A 25499-nucleotide genomic window follows, 5' to 3' on the forward strand; every position below is an offset into this window, starting at 1 on the left:
TCCTTTTTTTGTCGGCTCTCCCCAACAAGCTCTGCCCTTGGTCGGAGGGGAAGCCTACAAAAACCGGAGCATATGATAAAAAGGTCACAATCTTCCACAAAGCTCTGCTTGGTAAGTACGGCAATCCAGCTACCTCCAAATTTCCTTTCAGAAAAATCAGTAGCCTGTGGTACCCATGCTTATCTTCCTGACTGACTGTCGACTGCTTTACAGATGCTGGCAAAAACAGACACACAGGTCCATTTCTAGAAACCGTCAAGGTTTAATCTTAAAATCTGCTGAGCGATCACGCCCTTCCTGACCCAGCCAGACTTGCAACAATTCATGTTTAATGGACCAGAAACCTGCCAGACCCGGTTCGTTAACACTTTGTAGAAAAAGGCGCCTGGATAAAACAGTATTTGAAGAATATTCACTCGACTGTTACGTCGCAAGCTTTTCCCCAAATATTGTGATAAGCAGAGGTGTCTTCATTATGGCGTTGTATACAAAAGTACTACTACAAACGATTGGAGATGTTGTCGTACCCTAGGGACCAGACCCCTCAGGCCGACTTCACACCCAACAACCGCCGGGCCCTCTACGGCCCAGCCCGCGGACAACGTCCAGCTTATCCCCGAACGTGTATGCCGCTACTCCAGCTAGGGGATGGCTGCCCCCAGGGTACCATTGGATTGCAAAGAACGCTGTTTCTGTTAAAAAATCCTTTCATCGGAGGAAAGTAGCGGGGATTTCGTATTTCTCGATGAACACAACACATTTAAATCGAAAGAGATCACATCTGCCATTTTTAATGGCTACACTACACTGAAAAGGATCGATTGAAAGGAAATGATTACTAGTAGAACGTTTTCAAATTCTCTTTCTGTTCACACACATTGATGGGAGGCTAGGCATGAAGCATAAATTCACTTTACCATTCAAGATTCATGCAATACATGTCATGTACTTTTTTTTAAAATGCCTATCTTTGACAACTTTTATAACCTTCGACTGTATCATTAGAGTGTATTTTCCTCTGGTGGCGAAACTTGGCCTATCCTATAACAACATGCTCTTTGTGCCAAGCGAGTAAATTGTTTACATCCAACAACAATAGCTGTCAAACGTATGCGCACATTTCCTTCTGCCTTTGTAATGCAAGCGTAATGTAAATTCATTAGGGATGATAGTTAGATGTAGATGCGAGTGGGTGGCCAGCACAATAGATAGTGTGTTGTTCAACTCGAGTCGCTGTGCAAGTGGTAGCCGGCAGTGCCTAGACACTGAGCGCGTTTAAAATGTTTTCCTTCCGTGGTGTAACCGGTAACTCTATCCCCGCAGGCGGCATCGCAGCCGGCCGCTCCGGCCCGTCATGAACCACGCATTTTCGTCTCACTTACATGATCTTACATCGTTCGGAGAAATCGCTATTCTTGTTATTTCCGCTATGTTTCATTCAACGGTTGCAATGTTTTTAAAAAGAAGCAGATAAATGACGTGGTGTTAAAACTGGGCAGGTCTCCCTGTCTTTAGCTATATGTTCAACCCCAGAAGTCACACAATACAGACAGATAGCCTGAGACACATGTACGTTTTTCATTGATAACGACTGCCTCACTGGTATAAGGGTACAGCTGAGCTAATTCTGTTAGAATGAATTATTGCACTGAAATAGCTAAGTTTCGTTTCTTGCCATTATGGGTTGTATTAAATCTACAGAACTGGTGAAGACACGGGCGAATGTTGTGGCTGCGCCAGACTACCTCGCGTGTGACAGGGCACTGGCTGTCCGACTCGTTCTAAATCAAGAGCACGGGCTTGATATTTATCATTCTTCACATTGACAAGCCCGGCTATCCGGGAGGACGTATCCAGCCAATAGTTGCCATAGGCGGCAGCGGCACGAGACCATTCGAGAGATCATCAGGTGGTGAAAGACGAGGAAATGAAATGAGAAAGATAAAGAAAAATGATGTGTCACCGACCTGGCTTACGGTCCCGCTCTCGGGGCAGGCTGTCACCCTCGCGGAAAGCATCACTGCTGCCGTCCGGCTCGTCGCTCTCGTTCAGGCACTGCTCGATCCAGTTCTCTGCCATCGTAACAGAACGCATTAGTCCTCGGGAATCTTCCCTCCACTGTACCGTACCACGTACAGTCCTCTCCCGTACAAGCATACAGCTACACCTACAGGCTGGGACTGACGTTCTAAGCCTATCGTTCAGCAAACAGTACCCCCGAGGCTTAAGATAATCCAAATTGTAATGCGGTTATTGTGAGCGGGAAGGACCGGCCATACCCATCCTTTGTAAGGTTGCACTGCTCGGCTCTATCTTGGGAGATGAAAATGATTCCCTGATGTGAATATACCGCCAGCCCCGTTATGCAGGCCCGGTTGAATGGGAGTTGCTTTGAGGGTCTTACTGTCAAGTCACCAGCCCGCCCTCAAACTTTTCAATGGGACATTTGCATAATTGGTGCCTACAAGGAACCCACAAGGTGGTCCATTATGTTTAGTCCTTGATTCTATGTCCTTGGTCCTTTGTCAGATGAAGAACGTCACTGCATCTATTTGTAGAAAGTTTCCTAGTTAAAAACTGTGCCTAGATGAGTCCTAGATGATAGTTATATTATCAGTGTGGCTCGGTTTTGAGAAATGCGGTATAATTAATCCCTAGCCTCAACTTACGAATAATCTCCAAGCAGATGTATGTGTAGAAAATCATAATGTTTCCGATTTGCTGTTTTTTCCGACAGTCCTCTACCTTAGAAACAGATCAGTAAATGTCGTGACTTTCTACACAACATCTGCTTGGAGATTGCTTTTAAAGGGAAACGTCGTCGCCCTTGTTTGAGGGTTCGTACACAACTTCAACACGTTACAAATGCTTTTGTCTCTATGTATTTGTAAGGTACCAGAAATCATGCAAGTATTTCAGACGACTCACATTACACATTTTGTTTAGAATTTAAGCTTTTTTCTCACTCTATTTGTTAAAGGTTTTCACAGAAATGCGAATGTTATTCTACATGTATGCCGTTAGCAACAAACAGATACAAAATTCAAGACTCAAAATCAACTCGCCCTCCCCTACTCAAATGGTAGGTGAGATATTCCTATCCCAGTCATGGCGAGGATACACCAACACGCTATTCTATTCGCTGATTATACATGATTGACAGTTTATGACGAACAGTAGTTAGGGAAATTTGATATATACTTCTTCCCAATTGGCGGAGATTGACGTTTGGTAACTAGGCAATGAATAAATAAGGCTACGTGGCAATTGGCGTGCTTGCTGCGATCCTTGTGGTTGCGAGGGAACGTGATGATTCAGAAGAATGGCTGCGCTGATAACATAGATAGAGGGGGTTAAGACAGGAGGGGATTATGTCAGCTGTTTAAGTTCCTAGGGGCTGTCACGTTCAGATATTTACATGGAAGATGGAAGATAACTTTAACTTGCTACGGCGGGACGACTAAAAAGATATTCCCCTATCATGATTTCAGCTAACGTCGTTATTTGCGGTGTTGCACGATGGCTAGTCTTCATAGCGGGATTATTAGCTGGGCCGATTTTTGTTCCCTATTGTTTCAGGTTTCCCACAGTCACACATTTAGCCTCCACCAGGCCCTCCTACGGGCGTATGGATCGTGAATTCAGCAGAAAAGGGAATGATCAAGTCAGTCCACGGTGAAGATCACATTTTACCCGCCTACGTAATCTACCAGACACAAACACATGCATACATAACATACACCGCTTCAACAATGTGTGAACACTAGTTAGTCAGGGTGCAATCCACTTTGTTACAAAACAAAGCGGTTTCCGTCCTTGGCGTACGAAACAACAGATCAGCCGTTTCAAAGAACGTCATAACCGTGCAGTGAAACAGTAGAGCGGACTTGCCGCTGGTTGGATGTAGGGAGATGTTTTGACCGCTGCAGTTGACCGGCGTGCCGCCCGTGACTGTTGTTGCCGGTGATAACCTTGTGTCAGTACCTGCTGATTGATATGGAGCTTTTGTTGTGACTATGAAAATCATTGATGAACAGCTTTGTTGTATAATTGTGACGGATTGACATACTGCTGGGAACAGAATCCCAAGGGACACTCTCCTATAGCCGGCGTAGTCTGGTAGAGACTTAAACTATCATAATGATTCCAAGCAACCGCAAATGGTCTCTACCATTATCAGAGTTCTGCGATTGCACATATCTATATACATAATTATCATCACATAGCCAGGTGGCGTCGACCAATCAGATGCCTCCATTGCCCAAGTCTTATGATGCCATAACACACCCGTGATCATCATTCCTCCCATCATGTGGAGGATTATATTTTTGTTATCATTCGTATCATGTTTATTTGTTCCCAAAAATGTTTACTATCTTAGAAAAAATCTAATGTTTTATAAGCATTTGACAAATAGAATAAACCATTTCAATACAAGTCAAATCTAAACGGGTGGAACTGTAAGTGGAGCCGCCCACAGCATTGTCAGAAGGGCACCCAGCAGGGAGGCATGATCGATGATAATAGATATAGATTTGAAAAAGATTTGGCATGCCAATATTGCAATGTTATCAAATATTATCTGTGGAAATGCTGGTTTTCAAAATGAAATCTATCATCTTCTGTTCAAAAAGGACAAATGTAAATTCTGAAATGCATTCTTAAATTAATAGTATAAGGGATCTATGCGTCATACAGGAATTGTCTACTCTTTAATATGGTCAGTTTGGATAGGCTATATGATAACCTACCTGCGATTTACTTGCGATTTACTTGCGATCATCGTGCGATTTACGGGTATGCTATCGCAGGTGTATCGCAGGTGTATGCGACCGGGACTTAACAGGGACCACAATACATCATCCACTCAGTCTGAAATAAAACAAAGACTGAGAGACACTTTTGTTCGAAAAGTTTCCTGAGAACTTTACTCGTCTGACAGGAAGCAAGTTAAGAACCCACCGAAAATCTAAGCACACGTATGAAAGAAATATACCGTGATATAACAAACTTTTATCATCACCGAGCAATGACTAAATTAAAGTCCCGGTCACAAACATCGTACGATGCAACTACGATAGCATATCCCGTACGCCGCACGATGATGACAGTTAAATCGCAGATTAATCGTAGGTAAAATCAGCTATCGCCGAGGGCCGGGCGATGTTCAAAATTTCATCCATCGTCGTACGATTTTATAGCCCCATATTCAGGCCTTTTTTTCTGAAATGATGAGGTGACAAGTTCATAAATTTCGACCGTGTCCGATGGTTTCAGGTACCCTGATATATTACCGATGTCGATGCAAAGTCTTTCCATTAGAACACAATAGAAACCAGGAACCAGCGCGCCCGTTGAAGAGCCTGCTTCCAAGGTTAGATTTTCCACGTGTCACGCCCAGAACCACGTAACGTTACAGGTGATGCATACAATTGTTTGATGGCTGTATACACGTGGGTATATGATTAGATCATACCTCAGTCCTATCCTGTCTCTATTTTCAGTTTCAGTTTTTGTTTGACTTTTTTTGGCTTATCATGTGCTTTCTGATGGACAATATAACTGACCTGCCATATTCTTTCTCGGAGCCATCCGCAAACTGTTCTTTTGGCAAACTGAAGATATAGACAGGGTAGGACTGAGTTCTGATCTTATTATGAACCCAGGTGCATTCAGCCATCAAACAACTGTATGCATCGCCTGCGTGTGGTACTAGATCTTACACGTGGAAAATTTAACCTTGGAAGCAGGCTCTTCCGCGGGCTCGTTGTTTTCTGGTTGCTAGTGTGTTCTGATTATTATGCTTTGCATTAACATCGGCAATATCAGGGAAAACTTAAACCACAAGAACGCGGTCGAAATCAATGAATTTGTCACCATATGATAAGAAAAATGGCCCTAGTTAAAGCCTGCATTGAGGGCTGCAAAAATCATACGGCGATGGATGAAATTTTGAACATGTTCAAAACTATTTTAGCGATATTTTCCGTCGTACGACGCTCGCCAATTGTTAATTCTACGTGCGATTTACCTGCGATTGACCAGGGGACAAAAAAACGTACGATGTAACGTTAACGTTACCTACGATGCATGTGACCACGACTTATCTATATATCTTAACTATTGCACCCGGTTTTTCCAAACGTACGACGTAAGGTTACATCCCACCCACCCCAAAGTCGTATCTTGAGAAACTTGTTATAAAGTTTGCTACCCTTCGTTGATCGACAAGGCAGAATTCGGGATGTAATTTTCAAAATTGCCCTCAATCGCGTACCGAGCCGTGCTCACCGGCGGACGATATTTTTACTATCAACTCAAGGATTTGCAAGTTTTTCAGTGAGTTCTGACCAGGGTAACTGAAAAGTCAGCCAGTCTGCTGGTCGCGCCTGAATTGATTTATGGCTTAAATGATCTCAACTCCATAGCTACTGCCTTTGTTCAGAAAATGAGTGGATTACTTTCATTGCCTTTTATCAAACCGACACACCACACACTGGCTGCCGTCCGGTCCCCTCGGTAGCCAAACTCTAATCTCCAGGCAGAATTATCATTGGCAAGAAGGGCCCACCAGTATCCAAAGCCACTGGTGGTTTTGATACTGCCTTGCCACCAGTAGATCTGATTGGAGATAAGCCAAACTCCCCTGGAAAATTATTCTCTTCATTGACCAGGGTAGTCAGGTCACCCACCGTAATGTTTTTGTTATTTTTCGGCCATTTTTAGACCAAAATGTATATTTTGGCCTCCTGTGCCCCGGCATTCAATCAATCAATCAATCAATCAATCAATCAACCAACCAAGCAAGCAATTTATTTACACTGGAAATGCCCCATTCCAACCGATTGACCTGAAATTTGGTGTTGTTGTGGCTTGAACAAATATTCAAAGTACCACATGCACATGTTTGTCATACACCACTTCAAAGCGAATTATATTGGGCATTATTGGCAATTTTGTCACTTCTGTCACTTCTAATACCACATATGGTGTTGGAAGTGACAGCGAATGGGAGCACTACATTCAAAGATACGAGGGCTTGATTTGCCGATCGAGTTGACTAGTTTAGCTTACTGTTACTAGTACACTAGGCTCAGATGCCCTAGTATTTATACCAAATGTGCTAACCACGGAGCAAGCGAATTCTTTTGAGCCAGCGGTCACTACGGAGGTTGGTACTCAGGCTAGCCTAGGACATGCGCGCATAGGAATTTGTGTTCACTCTCATGACGTCAGTGCACCTAAAACTAGGGGGAGGTACTATTTTGCAAAAATGCAGTTTTTGGTGAAATACGCCCCTGGAAATATGAAGACCGTCCATCTGAATGCGAAGATGTAAAAATTTTGCCAATTTTTAAATGCTAACCCCCCTGTACATACCCCCTGAAGTTTGACAATGTACTACTAACTATAGTAAATCGCCATGCTGACAAAATACTTAATGCCCTTAAGTTGGTACCATGGTACTTTGAGACATGCCTTGGCAGAATATTTGAACCCAGAAGACATCATCATCAATATCTGAACTAAGAAAAATCCCCATGCAAATTTGGACTATGCCAAAATCCCCCTATGGCAAAAAAGGCCTATTCTAAACTCACAACATGTTCAAAACAGTTCAATAATGCCCTAAAGTTGGTACTTTGACATTCCTTGTCAGAACATTTGAGGTCAGAAGACACTATCATGAATATTTGGACACCTCCAAGCATCCCCCAATTAAATATAGACTATTCCAATTTCACCCTATTGCAAAAATGGACCATCCCAAACTCACAACATGTGCAAAATGAGCTAGTCTTCAAGTACTTAACGTCAATTTTCAATGAAATGTTGTGGTAAAGTGGTACGTGGACATGGACAGGGTTAGTTTGAAGGATAAAATCTTAGAATTGGAGTTCTAACCACTGCACATACCATCTTACGTTTAATAATCTGACAAATGCACAAATATCATTGTACGTGTACTGGGATGCTCTAAAATCTACATCTTGACCATTATTTTTACTGTGAATTTCATGGCCATTTGTCACTGACACAGAAGTATAAGAAATGATGAACAAGTTGTTATCATTACTATTATTATTGATTCTATGTTGAGATTACTTGTCAACGAATGGATTATGCATTGGACATCACACATTGCAAGAACAAAACTTAAGATTTACTTCACACGAAGGCTAACTATTGCAATGGGACCTTCTGCTTCAGAACTTCCATGAGTTCATAAAGGTTATCTGTGTTGATATTTAATGAATATAGGAAATATCACTAGACCAATGTCCTATAGTCATTAAGTGCGTATCTACAAATCCTATGTTAACTAATATTTTTCAACTATTAGTAGTTTGCCCAGTGCAAGTCCGAGAGACCTTTTGGGTACTGAACTAAGTAGGCGGTTATGGATTACATAAATGGGACTGTGACGGCATCTCTTCCCCCTAAAAGCCTCTTCACACTTGTGCGTATATTCAAGTCCGTTTGAGTTCTGTATTGACAATTCTTTGGTTTAGGTAAAGTTTGCGGCCGAAAAGTCAACTTTTCCGTTTGATAACCAGACTGCACAACGGGGGGTGAAACTAGAGAACATTACCTCACCGGAAAACGTAACCTAAATCCACCACCCCCTAAATGTCAAAATGCAACGTATACGGACTTGAATATACGTACAAGCATGACCAACTGAGGCAATACACAATGTAGGAGAAGTAGGGGTTACTGTGGCTGCTCGTGCATATCCCCTACCCAATCTAGATTGAATTAAATTTAAAGGTTTTTTGATCCACTCACTCATTCATCCGGGACCCCCCTTCTCTTTTCGACATGTGCGGTGGGTCCTGTAACATGCTCGAGATGTAGCTCTTCTCAAACATGGGACCTCAAGCTCCATTTAACGTCTTATCCGAGGTAACGTTGGGTAACATAAATTCGCGGGGTACTTAAATTCGGGATTTTTCGAAAACGGGGTATTTAGGGATATGTGCTAGATGCAACATCAGTAATACCGCTAGAAATGCAAACTTGACAGACTAATGTATTCAGAACACTGTCTGAAAAGCTTTGATAAGCATGCATTAGAAGTTGACTACGTCAAAAACTCTCCGTCCCTTATTGTCACAGTCTGAGGGCTTCGTGGGAGAATTATTCTACATAGTTTTTCGCTGGTTTATAAGACAAATGTCACATCCGCTTCCTGCTCAACACAATCATTTACAATACAACTTATTACAATTTCTTTTGCTAACCTACAACTGGACTCTAAGTGTGATTAATCATCAAAACGCCTCTTTTTTGCTACAACCAATGGCTACGGCACTACGGTGAATTTTCCCGCCGCCATATTCGTTACCCAGAATCCTGCTATTCGGCAGACGACAAACGTTTGCGAGGAACACTTTTTTGTCTAAATGTTGTGTGTGATAGTGGACTGATGGCGATATTTTCCTCAAAGTTTGCTCTTAGCACAAGCAGAAACACATGGACATAGTAGTATTACCATTTCTACGGCATCCAGCTAACGCCCCGATGAATAATGTACAAATTTCCATGACGGTGGGGGTGAACTTTGAGTGACGTTCTACCGACTCAACACACGGGTTGTTCCCGAAGGCCTGATGCGTGCGGTACGGCCGTTTTTTCGTGTATTTTTTTTTACTTGGACACGTCTATATCCATAGCACTCTCCTCAAGCCAAGGATGGAACGAATAGCTACTGTATAAAATGTAATTAGCGGTAAGATATTGAAGACAAATCTTCTCTCCCGAATTAATGTCCACCCCTGTCCGACAACACCGTCATTGTGCGTGCGGCGGACGGTAGTTTCAAGTTGAAATATTATGGTGTCAGCACGACTAGAGACAAAATCTACCATATATATGATTAGTGCAAAGATAGTACATGATACTGACAGAATAATAGAAAAAAAGGATGGTTTATTGTTCTGCTAGATTGATTTCAGTCAACCATTATCGGAAAAATCCCGAATTTATGTTACCCAACGTTACGTCCTTAACTGAACCTACTTATTTTCACTCAAGTTCGTGTAAAGTACATTTTGAAATGACACAACATCGTGGCTTGTTAGGGATTTGAACCTATAGCTAGATCCTCTCGATTTCAGGTGAAACACCTCACCCATTGCGCCGTCACATATATACCTAGGAAAGATTTCCATAATAGGTTGATCTAAATCAGTTTGGATTTCCGTTACATACAAGCCTAGAGTGCTCCGGAGGTCTACAACAGTTTTCTATCAATTGATGTCACCCAAAATAAAATTCAGTATTGCAGGAGCACTACCTACGTCTTTATGGGGAAGGGGGCAGGTCTAAGGGGGCGTGTACAAGGGGTGAAGTTGAACAATCACTCAACTGCTGGGACTTTCCGCACTGAGACAGGCCTTGCCCATATACAAGAACAATAGTATAAGGCAAAATATTATTATTTCTTTGCATGTATTGTTTACATTTTGCCCAATACCATAATGTTAAGTCCATGGAAGTTCACAGCTGTTCTAGTGAAGCTGAAAAGTTGGTTTGAATACTCCCTTCTGCTTATCTCTTAGCGTTTGTCTGGAATAGTGTCATTCATCATGTGCCAATTTCCATATGTTGGAGTCCAAAGAGGACAATGCGCCCAAAATGTGTTTCCCTGTTGCCATGGCAACCAAGTATTAGCCTGAGACTTGAAAGAAATGTATCTTGAAGGGTTTATGTCATCACACATACCATTGTGCAAAAACCGCAAGCTAAGCGACAAGGTGACAGTGGTATATGGAGGGAGGTAGTATCCAAACTTCAAGGGGTATGTATAGGGGGGTTAGAGTTCAATAATTTCCCAAATTATGTGATTTCCATGCTAAGATAGACCATCTCCATATTTTAGAATGCGTATTTGACTGCGTAAGTTGGTGCTAATACCCCCCCCCCCCCACAGTAAAACTGACGTCGTCATCTTCGAATGCATAGTTATGGAAGCTTTTCAGACAGTGTTCTGAATACCTTGGTTGATCAAGTTTGCATTTCTGGCGGTTTTGCTCATATTGCATCTAGCACATATCCCTAAATACCATTTTTTTTAAATTCCGTGTTTATGTTACCCTGCGGGTTTATGTGAACTAACGTTACATTACTTTAGAATTTTTCCTCCCCCTTTTTGTGGCTATTTTCAGAACAAAAAATATACATCACAGCTTCTGACTGGAGTACTGCTTCTCGCCGCTATAAGTAGGTGGCAGTTTTGTGGTGAGAAGCAAAAGTACAGTCAGAAGCTCTGAGGAAGGGGTATGACAGACACCGTGGCCGCTGCCAGCCTCCCAGCTTGGGCCATTGGGGTTAAAGGCAATTTGGACTGGATGATCCTCTTTTTTTAGTAATTCTTATTTTGGAATGGTCCATCATGAATGGGGTTGCCTGTGGAAGAGTTTATTCTTGCATAGTCGGTCAAATTGGGGAAGCTCAAATTCGGGCTGGAATGATATTGGAATAGATCACTTTTGACAGACTTTTTCTTGATATTTCAGTTTTGTTCAGCTGTGACTTTGGAGCAGGCCATTTTTGCATGGGGAGGAATATGGGCAAACATGCTGTATTTGCTCACAAATTTTTCTTTTTCAGTTTTCATTGTCATTGTGAATGTAAACATCTTATGAGCATAGTTATCTGGACTGACATGGCTTGAGTGTTTGTACAATTGCACAACGTGTTCCACATGATTCTCTTTCACGTTCTCTGTTTTATCATATATTCTATTTCACTAACCATTGCCTGGTGGTTTTTGGTCCAACTGCATACCTTTGGGGTTGATCCGGAATAGATTTTGGACAGGATTTGGGCTTTAACAAACTCTGACACAAATAAAAACTCCAAGTATAAACGCACATGGCCGTGTTGGGACATAGTTAGATTCACATAAGGCCACAGCAAGTAAATTTAATGGATGGCATCCTCTGCAGACTCCAAATTTAGTGTGCGTGGGCGACAAAAAAACAAGGCGGGCAAAAAATAAGATATCCACATTTCAAAACTTGAATACCATAAAGCATGTAAGAAAATTGAAGCGATAAAACACTTTATTACAACCAAGTATTTTATCCCTGAGGCAGACTGACTATACATAATGCTGGCTCTGCTCACGGTGTCTCAACTGACGTTCTCTCTGCTAACCCCACCGTCCGAATGAATTGACGTGCCTCAGAAACTATTTTGTTCTGTTCTGTCTTCAACAGACAGACAGCTACCTAAACCGCATCTAAACTTCATCTGACCCTGTTATCGGATTTGTTAGTGTTCACTTCATTCAAGACTAACTAATCGGGTTTCAATACACGTTGTTGATAATATTACATACTAATTCTAATTACACGTTTGGTATGAGGGCTGCACTGTATCTGTGTCTTTATGTAAGTTCGTAATGAGGAGCAATGTTTTTACAGCTTGCATACACAGTAATTTTACATTTTTACGAATTTTTCAACATTTCGACGTGTGCAAATGTTACCGCATCGTACAGAACGTTATTGCCCCTTTTTCGGCATATTGGCCATTGCCGAAGGGTGAAAAAAATTCTTGTTTTTTATTTCAAATCAGCCGAAAATCAATGCGCGCGCTGATGTCATCCAGAAAATTTACTTGCTGTGGCCTAACGTTACCTGGCATGAGCAGGGTCTTTAAAATGTCGCTGCAAAAAAAACTCCAAGCTCCCAAACCCAGTCACATGGACAAGTGTTTTCCCCTTCTCAGTTCTCACATACCTGCATATTTATCTATGAATGAATGCTTGATACTATTGTTACCCCATCAACCACTCTTCATGCTAGAATTTGAATAACAACTGAGACGGACAAAGCGGGAGGTGGATGGAGTAAAGAAAGAACGAGCAACGAATCAAAATGGCCACAAGTTATCTTCATTCAATTCCTGCGGGCTAAACGAGACCTCACGTTGCCCGGTTGAAAACAGGGTCGGGCGGCGTACCATAAAAATGGATACAAAATTATTCATGTTAACTTTGCAAATGCCCGTTAAGAATTTATGGCACGCCAGCTTCTACTATCTTACAAACCTTACGGGACTTACCACTTAGATAGACTTATTACTCGAAATGATGTCAAAATGTAATACTTCATGATGCCTCCCGGAAGGCCAACGTAAAAAAAAACCGGCCACTACTATCCCCCGACCAAAACGTCTGCTTGGAGAATATGTCAAACGGACATGCCGCGAAAACAGTAGCCGACATCATATCACCACGCTTCAATGGTAATCGGTTGGTAATAGATGTAATAAAAAAACTGTAAACAATCCGACTGAGCCACATAGGACGGAAGCACAATCATGTTTGTGAAAGGCCATTGGAACACGAATTTGAAAGGTTGAACTGATTTTCAAAAAAAGGCATCACTTGCACCCTGCACAAACTCCTAATTGTATGTCGGACCACCTCCTTGGTTGGACAGACGGACATGGTGAATTTTATAATCATTTCTCCCAAGAAAGAGGCATCTACCACTGAAACATCACGGCCATAGCATGTCCAGAAAACCGAGAGTTCCGCTGCGGTACCATAACAAGACGTTAGAGGGCCCCAAATCTTATCATTTTGAGGTCTCATCCAGACCTACCCACATACCAAATATCAGGATAATCCTCAAGGGCATTCGTCGATCTTGCGATGCCGAAAGCCGGTACATGTGTATATACGGTATATTCTTTCAACGATCTCGCTCAATGCAAGGCCCTAGGGGGCCACTCCTAAGCATTGAACTAATTGTTCACTGCAACCAAGGACCTTCCTGTAACAGCGTCTCTTCACCCTAGATCAGAAACATCGTGAGACTACTACTGCTCACTCACTGATCAAAGGAGGCTTTATATAGAGGTTTTATATAGAGACGAGAAGCAGGGGTTACGAAGGCTGCTCGGGAAATTCCCTACCCCATTCAGACCGGAATGGTTTGATCCGCTCAACACCGGGAAGGAACCCTACTCTTTTTGATGAGTGCGACTCTCCTCAAACACGGGACCTCCATTTAACGTCTTAACCGAGGGACGTCCCTAGACTAAGCTAGGTGCTCATTTTCACGTGAGTGAAGTGAGGAAAGTCGTGCAAAGCACCTTTCCCAAGGACACAACGACAGGTATCGAACCCGGGGCCACTCGATTCTGGGCCAAACGCGCTGCCGTTACGCCATGCGACCCCACTTGATATATGCGGTGCAAACACTCCGAGGCCTACATCCTATGGTGTACTAATATCAGTTGAACTTTTTGCAAATACTGTTTTCCATCGAACTGATTGCGGCCGGATTGAAGAGTGCTGGCCTTATAGTATTATCTTCGCCAAGAAGGTTATGTTTTCGGTTGTGTTTGTCTGTCTGTGAGTGCACGATAACTAAAAAATGCCTTTGTGGATTACCTTGATATTTTTGTAAGTAGGTAGGTCTTGATGAGGCTTTGAAATACTTAATGATTAGCGTTGTTTATTGATAATTGTTATGGTACTGCAGCGGAACTTGATATCTCATGTTATGGACATGCTATGGCCATGATTTGTAGGGGTAGACACCTCTTTGGAGGGAGAATAAGTCGTGTTGGTTTGGGCCCCCTAGTGACTTAGTTTGGAACTGCAGGGGCCAATTTCATCTCAAACTTTGAAAAAAAATAACTGAAGAAGGGATTGCAGGATCGTTATAATTTTTGGTATGTAGATAGCTTTAGTGATAATTCACATAATCATATGCTAATCATGCAAATCAGGAGAAAGCTTTCATAATCAATCCGATGCATTCCATGATAGGACTTTCAAACAAGTGTCATATGTAGCTGAGAGAATGAGAGGAATTACGATAGATATCAATTTTGCAAATGACAATTTTGCAAATGAAGAGCTTATTTGCAAAATAAAGGAGAAAATTCTTTAGTGGCAAAATGACGCGAATTTTATTCTTTCATTCTTATGGCTTATTCAGAAGTTAAGTAAATGTAAGAGTTATCAGACATAAATAATGCCTTTGCTGGAATAAGACTTTGAACACCCTTTGTCATTTGGGTAGAGATGATGGTCAACTGATATAATTCATGCAAATGATGACCTTATTTGAATGATTAAAAGAAACATTTATGGTAAGTCCCCTGAATAGGCTAACATCATTTGGCGACGTTATTAGGTCCCGGAACTCTAGTTATTTCCACAAACCTTTGCCCGTGTAGCTGCCTTCGCAGACCTTCCAGGAGCTCTGGCGTCTATCTTTGAGGAGCGCTGTTTGGAGATTTTCAACATGGACTGGTTGCCGGGGCAGATCGGCTGGGTGCGCGGTTAAAGAACCTCGGTTCTACCACAACAAGGAGGTTACACGCCTATGACCTCCTAACGCCAGCTGTATGGAAAATATTTGCGAAGGGAGTTTGGCCACTATTGGTTTCATTTGCAGGCGGAATGTCAAACTTCCCGCGGACTGACTCCCAGGGCCAATTATTCACAAATGGAAACGAGAAGGCACAACCGCACGCATCTACAGACTTTGCCAGTATTGTAACTTAGATCGAAAATAAGACGAGCGACATTTCATCTCAGATTGTAAAATTTACGATAAAGAAAGAATTGTACTTTTTAAATGTATTAATGAAAAATTCCCATACTTCGAAGATCTATATACAACGGATAAACTTATATTTTTGCTGCGTCTAGACAACCCTGTATAAGAAACATGATCTGTTCATACATCTACACATGACTATTGTACAAAGAAGCGAGAAGAAGTTGACTCAACTGGATTAGCTTAGTTTATCACTTTTTCCCACTATGTATGTGGTTTAAGCTATGTATTGTATATATTTCTCTGTATATGTCACATAACGGGGGTTGCCCTGACTTATGACGCGCCCTAACATGTGACGGATTTTTTAGTGATCTTATTATGCATAAGTACGCCGTGTTTGTGTCCACTGACTATGCTCATAAGGAAGGTAAATAAACCAAGTTCATGCACATAATTGTTATTTGCATTCAAAACATATATGTACATATTCATTTCTTGTTTTGTCGAGAATAGTATTTTGACAATAATGATGGCAACACTGAGTATAGAGGGTCACTGCGTAGCTAGACGGCCCGGCACCTTAATATACGACCTGTGCCAAGCAGATATACAACTATCATACACATAAGAAATATAACTTTATAAAACGCAAAAGAATTGGGTCTTTAAGTGTTTGTTGAGAAGAAAACCGACCAAAGAAAACAACGTAAACATCGCTGCCGTCTGGCTACGTTGTTTTCCCGCCATTTTTTTGGGCCGCGATGGTGGCCTACGGCGATTCAACGCACAGTTTTGTAACGCTGTAACATGTGATTGGTACCGTCTATGAAAAGGAAACTGAATAAAGAGATGGCAATGATATTTCCCAATAAGTAGATGGAGTATTGTTGATGTAAGCGTTTTTTCGTAATGATTTTGTAAGTCGGGTCGCATGCAAGACGTACGTCGGGCCGCGCGCAAAGTGCGCTAGATATAGCCCTTCTCACATGACGTTAGAAGTGCACACAGTCAAGATTTTCCCGTCAAAAGAAAGCTTTAATATAGCAGACTTTAAGCCTTATTTGAATTTCCCTAACTTCATCACCAACTTCCGAAGAGAGCAAAATTACCAACGCGTAATAAAATTAAGTTAGGCACACTATCTGGCGTAGCACTAAATCAGAAGGTACATTCGTGAAAACGTCTCACAGCGTTTGCCGCTTCTAACGCGGAGCGTGAAGGGCCCATGAACAGTATGAATACATTTCTTGTCCATGTATGTTCTTTAGATGAATGTGTTCAAAATCAATTCATTAAAGCATTACCATTCTCTGGCAACCAGCAATGGAGCGCCGTGAGTTCGAGCGCGTAAAAAAACGTCATATGTTTGGGCACCCCCCGTTACATATTAATTAGGTTCATGTTAGACGACCTGTTCCTAGCCCCTCGGGATACGAATGTACAATAAATGTATTTCATCATTATTCCCCCTTTTGCCAAACTCTACTATCCATACCTTCGTAGGAAGGCCTGGTGGAGGCTAACCAGGCCCATTTTGAAAATCGCGAATCAGCGGCCTCATCCCCCCCCCCCTCAAATCAACGCCTGCGTCCTAGAGGACCTGCAAACAGCTACGGTCAAATTCAAATCACTGATGTCATCAAATTTCAATCCATCAATTGCGCTCGCTCTCCAGCTGTTCAATAGCTGTATAAAACCAATTCTACTCTACTGTGGCGATGTGCTCGAAACAAACAAGAGACCTTATTCCATGGGATAAAAGAATGTCAAAATGAGAGTATAAGAGAATCAACGGCTAGGACTCTTTGTACGATACTGGGATCAGAAACTCACATCCTAACAGCTTTTCGTAGTAGTAAGACATCAAAACTTTCCCCTACTAACCCGGTCCTTGTCAGATTAAAAAAATTATAGCGACAAGCTAAACATTATTTATCAATCAAACTTACTAAAGGAACATAACATAACATTCGACAAACCAACAATATCATACGAAATTTCCGACTTGGAGTTTGTACTTAAACTGAATTACTGCAAAATATCACTCGGTGTACAGTATCTAAGAGCTCTGTTAACGCCGCGGTCAAATTGTTTTAATCGATTGTCCAGTAAAATGCCGCCGAATACCAAGAGATATTCAATATGATCATGCCCTGCTCATATATCCACCTATGTATGCCAATTTATATGCAACTCTATGCAAAAACGATACAATGTTATACATTCCCGACAGAGAATACTATCGTCGTCACCATTATATTGTGTACTGTTTTATAGCATTGGAATGCACATTATCAGATCAATTGCCTCCACTGTTATTCATGTTGTAGATTACTTACTTGGAATTGTTAGATATCAGAAATAGCCAATTGTTCTGTATCTACAAATTACCATACATTGTACCCGTTACAATTGTCGAGCAATAAAGTTATTCATCTCCGGTGCTGTAAAGTGTAAGTATAAGGATGCTGTGCCGGTGTTCAGGAATTATCGGTCCCCCAGGAAAATCGGTCCCCAATCCATGGTGGGCGTGGCCTAAAAAGTACGAAGGCCCACAGGGCCAAAGCATAGATATAATCCACAAACACTGTCTTTCAATTGAATACTTACTGCCAAATGTATGAATTGTAAGAAGGTGGGAAGGACATTGTCCACAAACACAAATATGAACGTTTCATCAACAGAAAGTATCAGTTTTTGGCCATTGCAGGGACACATTTTCCCGGGGTAGCCAGGATTTCCGGTCCCCTCATAGGAAAGTCAACAACTCTTCTCCTAGTAGTGATGCGTTTGGAAAAATACTTTATTTTTGAATTACTTTAACTTGAGTTGATGCTCTTAACACAAAAATATAAACGTTTCAAGGGCAACAGTCTCTGCATTTGTCCATTGAGGGAATTCAGGATAAGGGGACTCATTTTCCCGGGGTAGATCTAGCCGGGATTTTCGGTCCCCTCATAGCAAAGTCAACAACGCTTCTTATGATGGACTTGGAAATTGTTTGTCAACTTAAGGGACGCTTCTCTGACGACTTAGCACAACTATAAACGTTTCAAAAGCAAAAAAATCTCAGGATTTGGCCATTGAGGGATTTCAGGGGAAGGGGACACATTTTCCCGGGGTAGATCTAGCCGGGATTTTCGGTCCCCTCATAGGAAAGTCAACAACGCTTCTTATGATGGACATGGACATTGTTTTTCAACTTGACAACTATAAACGTTTCAAAAGCAAATAAGTCTCAGGATTTGACCATTGAGGAGATTTCAAGGGAAGGGGACACATTTTCTCCGGGTACCCGGGATTTTCGGTCCCCTCATAGGAAAGTCAACAACGCTTTTCCTGATCCATTTGGAATCCTGTTTTTATACTTAAAACGCTTCTCTGAAGACTTAAAACAACTATAAAGGTTTCATGGGCAAAAGTCTCAAAATTTGTCAATTGAGGAGATTTAAGGGGAAGGGGACACATTTTCCGGGGTAGCCGGGATTTTCGGTCCTCTCATAGGAAGGTTTATATCAAGAAACGTTTATATCAATTTTCATAGATTCGTCTTTAAGTTCAAAATTAGGGTCCGAAGTAGACCAGAGGAAGATTGTTTCAACTTTCCTATGAGGGGACATTATTTGTCGACAATGTCGACAGTGTAGAATTGTTATGTTACAGCCTATGTTATTGTGGGCCTTCGTACTTTTAGGCCACGCCCACCAGTCTCAAACATGGACCAATGGCAGGAGGGGGACCGATTTTCCCGGGGGGACCGATAATTCCTGAACACCGGCATACATGTGTGCTGCTCCAGCCTGGTCGCCAGTCTGTACGGGTTGGCCAGTCTATATTGGCTATATTGACTCGTTTCTGTTAGCCTGTCGGCTTGCATAGAGAGTTATCGCCTAATTAATCCAAGCCCGTAAAGCCACCCCGAGCGGGCTAATCTGTCTGGACGGGCGGGCATCACTCCCAGCGCCGCAGAGATACCGGGGAGCTCCCGATGGTATGGTTTCCAGGCTTGGCGCACTTGAAAGAAATGGGTTTCGAAATTTCCTCACAGATCCGTTTTGGTTTCCAACGGGCATTCTAAACATCTATTCTCGACTGATGTAATGTTTGTCATGCATGTACACGGTGTGGTTTATGGACGAGTGGACACTCACGCCGACCAGCCCGACTCACATCAGCTGTAGCGTTCTGTTCCCTGATTAGCGTGTTTGTGGCCTCCGTGTCAAGCTTTCGAGAACTGCAGTGCACACATTTCAATATGGCAGTCGTCTCAGACAAAAAATACAACGTCGAGTGCTAATCCAACGTATGGAACTTGTAAACAGATTATTGTGACAGCATTGGTGCTATTCATTTGGAGATGGTAAACACTCAAGGGGCACAGGGACTTGCTCCAGTGGGAGCTAGCTGGGCTGGTGGCCCCGCCTGATTCACATTTGCATGACTTTCAAGCCTGTTTACGTTCAGGATGTGACAGAGAGAAAAAGAACAAAACAAAATCGCTAATGCTAACAAAAACTTTCGAAGATAGGACAAATGACAAATACCGAAATCTGTACAAATTTTCAACGATTAGATACCATAAATCTGATGTCTTGATGAGTTGGAGATTAGATAAGGATAGATTATACTGCATCACATGTACAGGTGGTTGGTGGAACGGAACTGATGATCATCAGAAATGATTTTGGGGAGCTAAAAGGGCACAGGGCTGTCTAAAATTTTGGGCTATTTAAAAACTAGATTAGCGTTATCTATACTAGTAGAAGTCTAATCTTAAAAAAGCCCGAGAATATGCAAGTTCCTCTGTCAAGTCTGTGATACCGCCCCCATCCCATCAATACAATACAATACAATACCATACCATACCATACCATACAATACAATACAATACAATACAATACAATACAATACCCTTCTTCCGTTTGCTCAGAAATCTGTCTCCCGTCACTGTTTTCAGGTTCGCAATTAACGATCCGCGAGTCACAGGTTGCTTTTAATCATGAATCTGGCCTTCTGAACTTGAAGTGAATTGTACGTTCAATGTTGGGAACAATGGAAAACGAACAGGCCTAGGGCGCCAACTGTTGTTTGTAGAGGGCGAAACCCGCATTTTGAATGCAGATAGATCATCTCAACACTTTCTTCATATTTGTGTACTACATATATATAATATAAACATGGAGATTCTGACTTCATCGATGCATGGTAATTTGTCCTACGTTTTGAATGAATGAACGAAGGAAGTCATTTCTTCACGACAACAACTGATTCCTAACATGGCAACAGAATTTCAAAAGCACAGGTTTAGTTCTTTGCTAGGCATATCTACGGTACCTTCAATAACTCTACTTACCTCATTTAGGCAGCTAAATATGATACCTAGGTTGGCAGATTTTCAGCGGGCCTACGACTGCCTTCAGCCCCCAAAGCGCCACTTTCTTGACTTTGCCGTCAGTCCAGAACATCCTGCCGTGACTTTTGTTCCGCGGTGCCAAGCTTCGTTTTTAGGAGTCGCTTGCGCTACGTTCTACCTGATGCACTGCGCGGAGTTCCTTCGCTTCGGTCGGGACATTTTGTGTAATTTCCAAAACGTATGTTTAGTTCTACCTGTTTTAGCAAGGTAGCATGGGGATAGTAATCTAATCAATAGATTTCATTGACAGAGCGCAAAGAGCGCAAGCTAACAAACCAAATAATTGCCTGAAAGGTTTTTGCCATATTACGGGCATGGCCCTTGGCTGGTTTATACGATCTATACGCCAGAATCTCATATAGTTCTGCACTCCCATGGTGATGGCTACGTACATCCAGAGTTCTAGGGAGATTGAGCTGTCTTGTCTACTCTCAAATGTAACCTATAATCAAACTAGTAAGATGCCACATGACCAAAAGGAATACCTGTTGCGTCCATGGCGAGCGTGTGAAAGCGAGCGCCGTGCTCTCTCGGCGTGTCGTCGGGGCCAGGTGGTGCCGTCTCCGAGGAGACCACGCGAAGGTCACCGTGGTAGGCGCGATTGAGCGATGAGGCGAGGAGGAGTTTTAGACCGCTGGAGGTCTGCCGGGCTCTGTTCTTAGACTGATATACAATTCAGGAGTCGCTCGGAGAGCCACAGTGGGTCAACACTTTAATATCTGGTTTATCAATAGCTTCATTTTGCAGAGAAAGGACCCCTGGGTTCAGGGACCCGCATTTGAATTAAAGCTGCCCGCTGAATAAAAGGAGTGGACACGATTTCCGTCAATAGTGTTTTCAGAGGGGCTCCTTTCTTATTCAAAATTGTCGCCATCACCGAGCCGTTTGTCTGGGAAAACATGAGGCAAGCGCTAAGATCTGTGCTGCCCATGGGTAACAGTAGGGTAACCGGGACGGTTCAGTACGAGGATGGCATGACTAAACGAACTAATGCATACAGGAGAAGGTGGAACACAGGGTACAGTGTATTCGGACTGGTCGTGGCGGCTTCTCTGCTGTATTTGGGTGAACAGGAACCACCGGTTTGGTCGCCAAAAATACAGCTAGTGAACCTCCGTTCTATAGCACAATCAGCGTCCTGGCAGATGTAATCAGACATATGCTTTTTGCATTCTTTTCTTAATGTCTTAGATAGATGCCCTTGCTGACACGGTGCTCATACGACCATGGCAATTGTTCCGTTAGTTCAGCTAACCTCATCATATTCTTTCACTTGAGCCATATCTACAATCATCATTATTCGGATAGAATGTAACGTAAACGTTATGGCTGATAAAAGTTCAATTTGCGCCAGACCTTGATGCCAGTGTCACAGCCACCCCCCTCCGTTATGCCTTCCAATCTGAATCGCAAAAATTGCAGTTTCAACAGGTTGTATATACCAAGGAGGTTTAACCTCCTTGTATATACACAATTTTGTTACTTAATCAGAAAATACATCACCCCGACCAGGCCCTAGGCAAGAATAGAAAATAAGAGGAAACTAGAAAGGTAACATTTGCAAGCAAATGCAGAACGTTTACCTTCACATTGTCTAGCCTAACATTTCAACCTGTTAGGGTAAAGTGTGTAAGCAGTAGACGTTGCCACAGGATGCACCAAGAAGGGACGAATGCATTTTCATGATTTTTTTATCTGTAGGAAACAGTTACTTAGATGCAAACTAACGTAATGATGTGTAAATTAGGCAAATTATGATATGATTTGCATAATCAATAGGAAAGGCTTATTTTTTGATTGTGCTAAATGAAAAGAATCTAATACTCATTACAAATGTAACAAGTGTTTGGAGACCTCATCTCCTCGAAATATGTATAATGCAAATTAGGCCCTCATTTGTATAATTCATATTCAACCATGTTCACCTTCACATAACTTCCAAATGCCACAAGTATGAAATTCCAGTTATTTCTAATTAATTATGCAAAAAAGTTCTTCGTTTGCATAACTTTTAGCTATAAATGACAATGTCCCTCCATCTCTCAGTTACACATGTTTCATTTTTGAATAGTCGTACCATTGATTGTGTGTGGATTTATAGAATTTCCCTATTAATTATGCAAATTAGATTCTGGTTTGCATTATAGCCATTTCATTACATCAAAAACAAGAGTCTTAGGACCCAAAATCTCCATGAAACTTTGTATTTTATTAAACCAGTTCCCCCATTCTATATCGCTCAATGGTATAGCCCCACCTGTCGGGGGGGGGGGCGTGTACACTAAATGTCGGGCAGTAACTTTCTAGCGAGGTCCAATCATATGGCTACTCGCAGGTCACCGAACGTCACCGACAATTAGCCAATGACGGTCGAGTTTTGGGTTGTAAACACCCCTGGTCTTATGTAAATGTCATCAACTCAAACCAAGCGCCTTTGAGTTGTTATTCCCACTACTTCCATACGTATACATCTAGATCTAGATCTATCAGTTTGTAAAGTTAACTTTCACCACCAAAACGCGAAGAGACTGAAGAGATGAAGTTTTACAGCTTCAATGGCGCTGCACTAGCGCTAATAGAGCGGTCATTGTGGGAGGGAATAGATCCCGACGAGGGTGAAAGTCTTCGAGTCGACCCAACATTTCCCACCAAAAGCAAGCTCTCAAAGACGGGCCGCGTACAGAAATGGAGGGAAATCAAGTCCAAGCTAGTCTTGGGTCAGGATTTTGTGGCACATTGTGAGGCCCCAAATCACCGACTGCCGGTGTTCAGGAATTATCGGTCCCCCCGGGAAAATCGGTCCCCCTCCTGCCATTGGTCCACATTTGAGACTGGTGGGCGTGGCCTAAAAGTACGAAGGCCCACAACAACATAGGCTGTAACATAACAATTCTACACTGCCGACATTGTCGACAAATAATGTCCCCTCATAGTAAAGTTGAAACAGTCGTCCTCTGGTCTACTTCGGACCCTAATTTCAACTTAAGGACGATTCTATGAAAATTGATATAAACTTTTCAAAGGGTTTTGGCCATTGTGCTATTTCATCTCAAGGGGACACATTTTCCCGGGCCAGGGTAGCCAGGATTTTCGGTCCCCTAATTTAAAAGTCAACAACGTCTCTTCTGATGCACTTGGAAACCTGTTTTTCAACTTGAAGACGCTTCTCTGAAGACATAACACAACTATAAACGTTTCAAAAGCAAGAGGTCTCAGCATTTGGCCATTGAGGAGATTTCAGGTGAAGGGGACACATTTTCCCGGGCCGGGGTAAACCCGGGATTTTCGGTCCCCTCATAGGAAAGTCAACAACGTCTCTTCTGATGGACTTGGACACCTGTTTTTCAACTTGAAGACGCTTCTCTGAAGACATAACACAACTATAAACATTTCAAAAGCAAAAGTCTCAGCATTTTCCCGGGCCAGGGTAAAACCGGGATTTTCGGTCCCCTCATAGGAAAGTCAACAACGTCTCTTCTGATGCACTTGGAAACCTGTTTTTCAACTTGAAGACGCTTATCTGAAGACATAACACAACTATAAACGTTTCAAAAGCAAAAAGTCTCAGCATTTGGCCATTGAGGAGATTTCAGGTAAAGGGGACACATTTTCCCGGGCCGGTGTAAAACCGGGATTTTCGGTCCCCTCATAGAAAAGTCAACAACGTCTCTTCTGATGCACTTGGAAACCTGTTTTTCAACTTGAAGACGCTTCTCTGAAGACATAACACAACTATAAACGTTTCAAAAGCAAGAGGTCTCAGCATTTGGCCATTGAGGGGATTTTAGGTAAAGGGGACACATTTTCCCGGGCTGGGGTTAAGCCGGGATTTTCGGTCCCCTCATAGGAAAGTCAACATTTTGTCTTATCTTGAACCTAGGCGCTTGTTTTTCAACTTGAAGACGCTTCTCTGAATACCTGACACAACTATAAACGTTTCAAAGCAAAAAGTCTCAGCATTTGGCCATTGAGGAGATTTCAGGTAAAGGGGACACATTTTCCCGGGCCGGTGTAAAACCGGGATTTTCGGTCCCCTCATAGAAAAGTCAACAACGTCTCTTCTGATGCACTTGGAAACCTGTTTTTCAACTTGAAGACGCTTCTCTGAAGACATAACACAACTATAAACGTTTCAAAAGCAAGAGGTCTCAGCATTTGGCCATTGAGGGGATTTTAGGTAAAGGGGACACATTTTCCCGGGCTGGGGTTAAGCCGGGATTTTCGGTCCCCTCATAGGAAAGTCAACATTTTGTCTTATCTTGAACCTAGGCGCTTGTTTTTCAACTTGAAGACGCTTCTCTGAATACCTGACACAACTATAAACGTTTCAAAGCAAAAAGTCTCAGCATTTTGCCATTGAGGAGATTTCAGGTAAAGGGGACACATTTTCCCGGGCCAGGGTAGCCCGGATTTTCGGTCCCCTCATAGGAAAGTCAACAAAGTCTGTTTTGATGCACATGGAAACCTGTTTTTCAACAAGAAGACGCTTCTATGTAGACTTGACACAGCCATAAACTTTCCTATGATGGGAGCGAAAATCCCGGCTA

At 42.4% G+C, this 25499-nt stretch overlaps 1 protein-coding gene across 2 annotated transcripts in view; it reads right to left on the reverse strand.

Annotated features, from left to right (window-relative positions):
* Positions 1–21618, reverse strand: part of LOC136421362 (transcription factor RFX4-like) — a 68178-nt gene extending 46560 nt beyond the window's left edge. The window contains exons 1-2 of one of the 2 annotated variants that reach the window (XM_066408605.1): positions 21438–21618; positions 1968–2072 (exon numbers count right to left, since the gene is read on the reverse strand). In XM_066408605.1, the coding sequence (XP_066264702.1) occupies positions 1968–2072; positions 21438–21450 (118 nt within the window). In that variant the 5' untranslated portion in view covers positions 21451–21618. Of the gene's footprint in view, positions 1–1967; positions 2367–21437 lie in introns of those variants that run through there. The other variant, XM_066408604.1, reaches the window with a different exon arrangement.
* Between the last annotated feature and the right edge of the window lie 3881 nt (positions 21619–25499).

Source organism: Branchiostoma lanceolatum, chromosome 16 (genome assembly GCF_035083965.1).
Source record: "Branchiostoma lanceolatum isolate klBraLanc5 chromosome 16, klBraLanc5.hap2, whole genome shotgun sequence".
Taxonomy (NCBI): domain Eukaryota; kingdom Metazoa; phylum Chordata; class Leptocardii; order Amphioxiformes; family Branchiostomatidae; genus Branchiostoma; species Branchiostoma lanceolatum.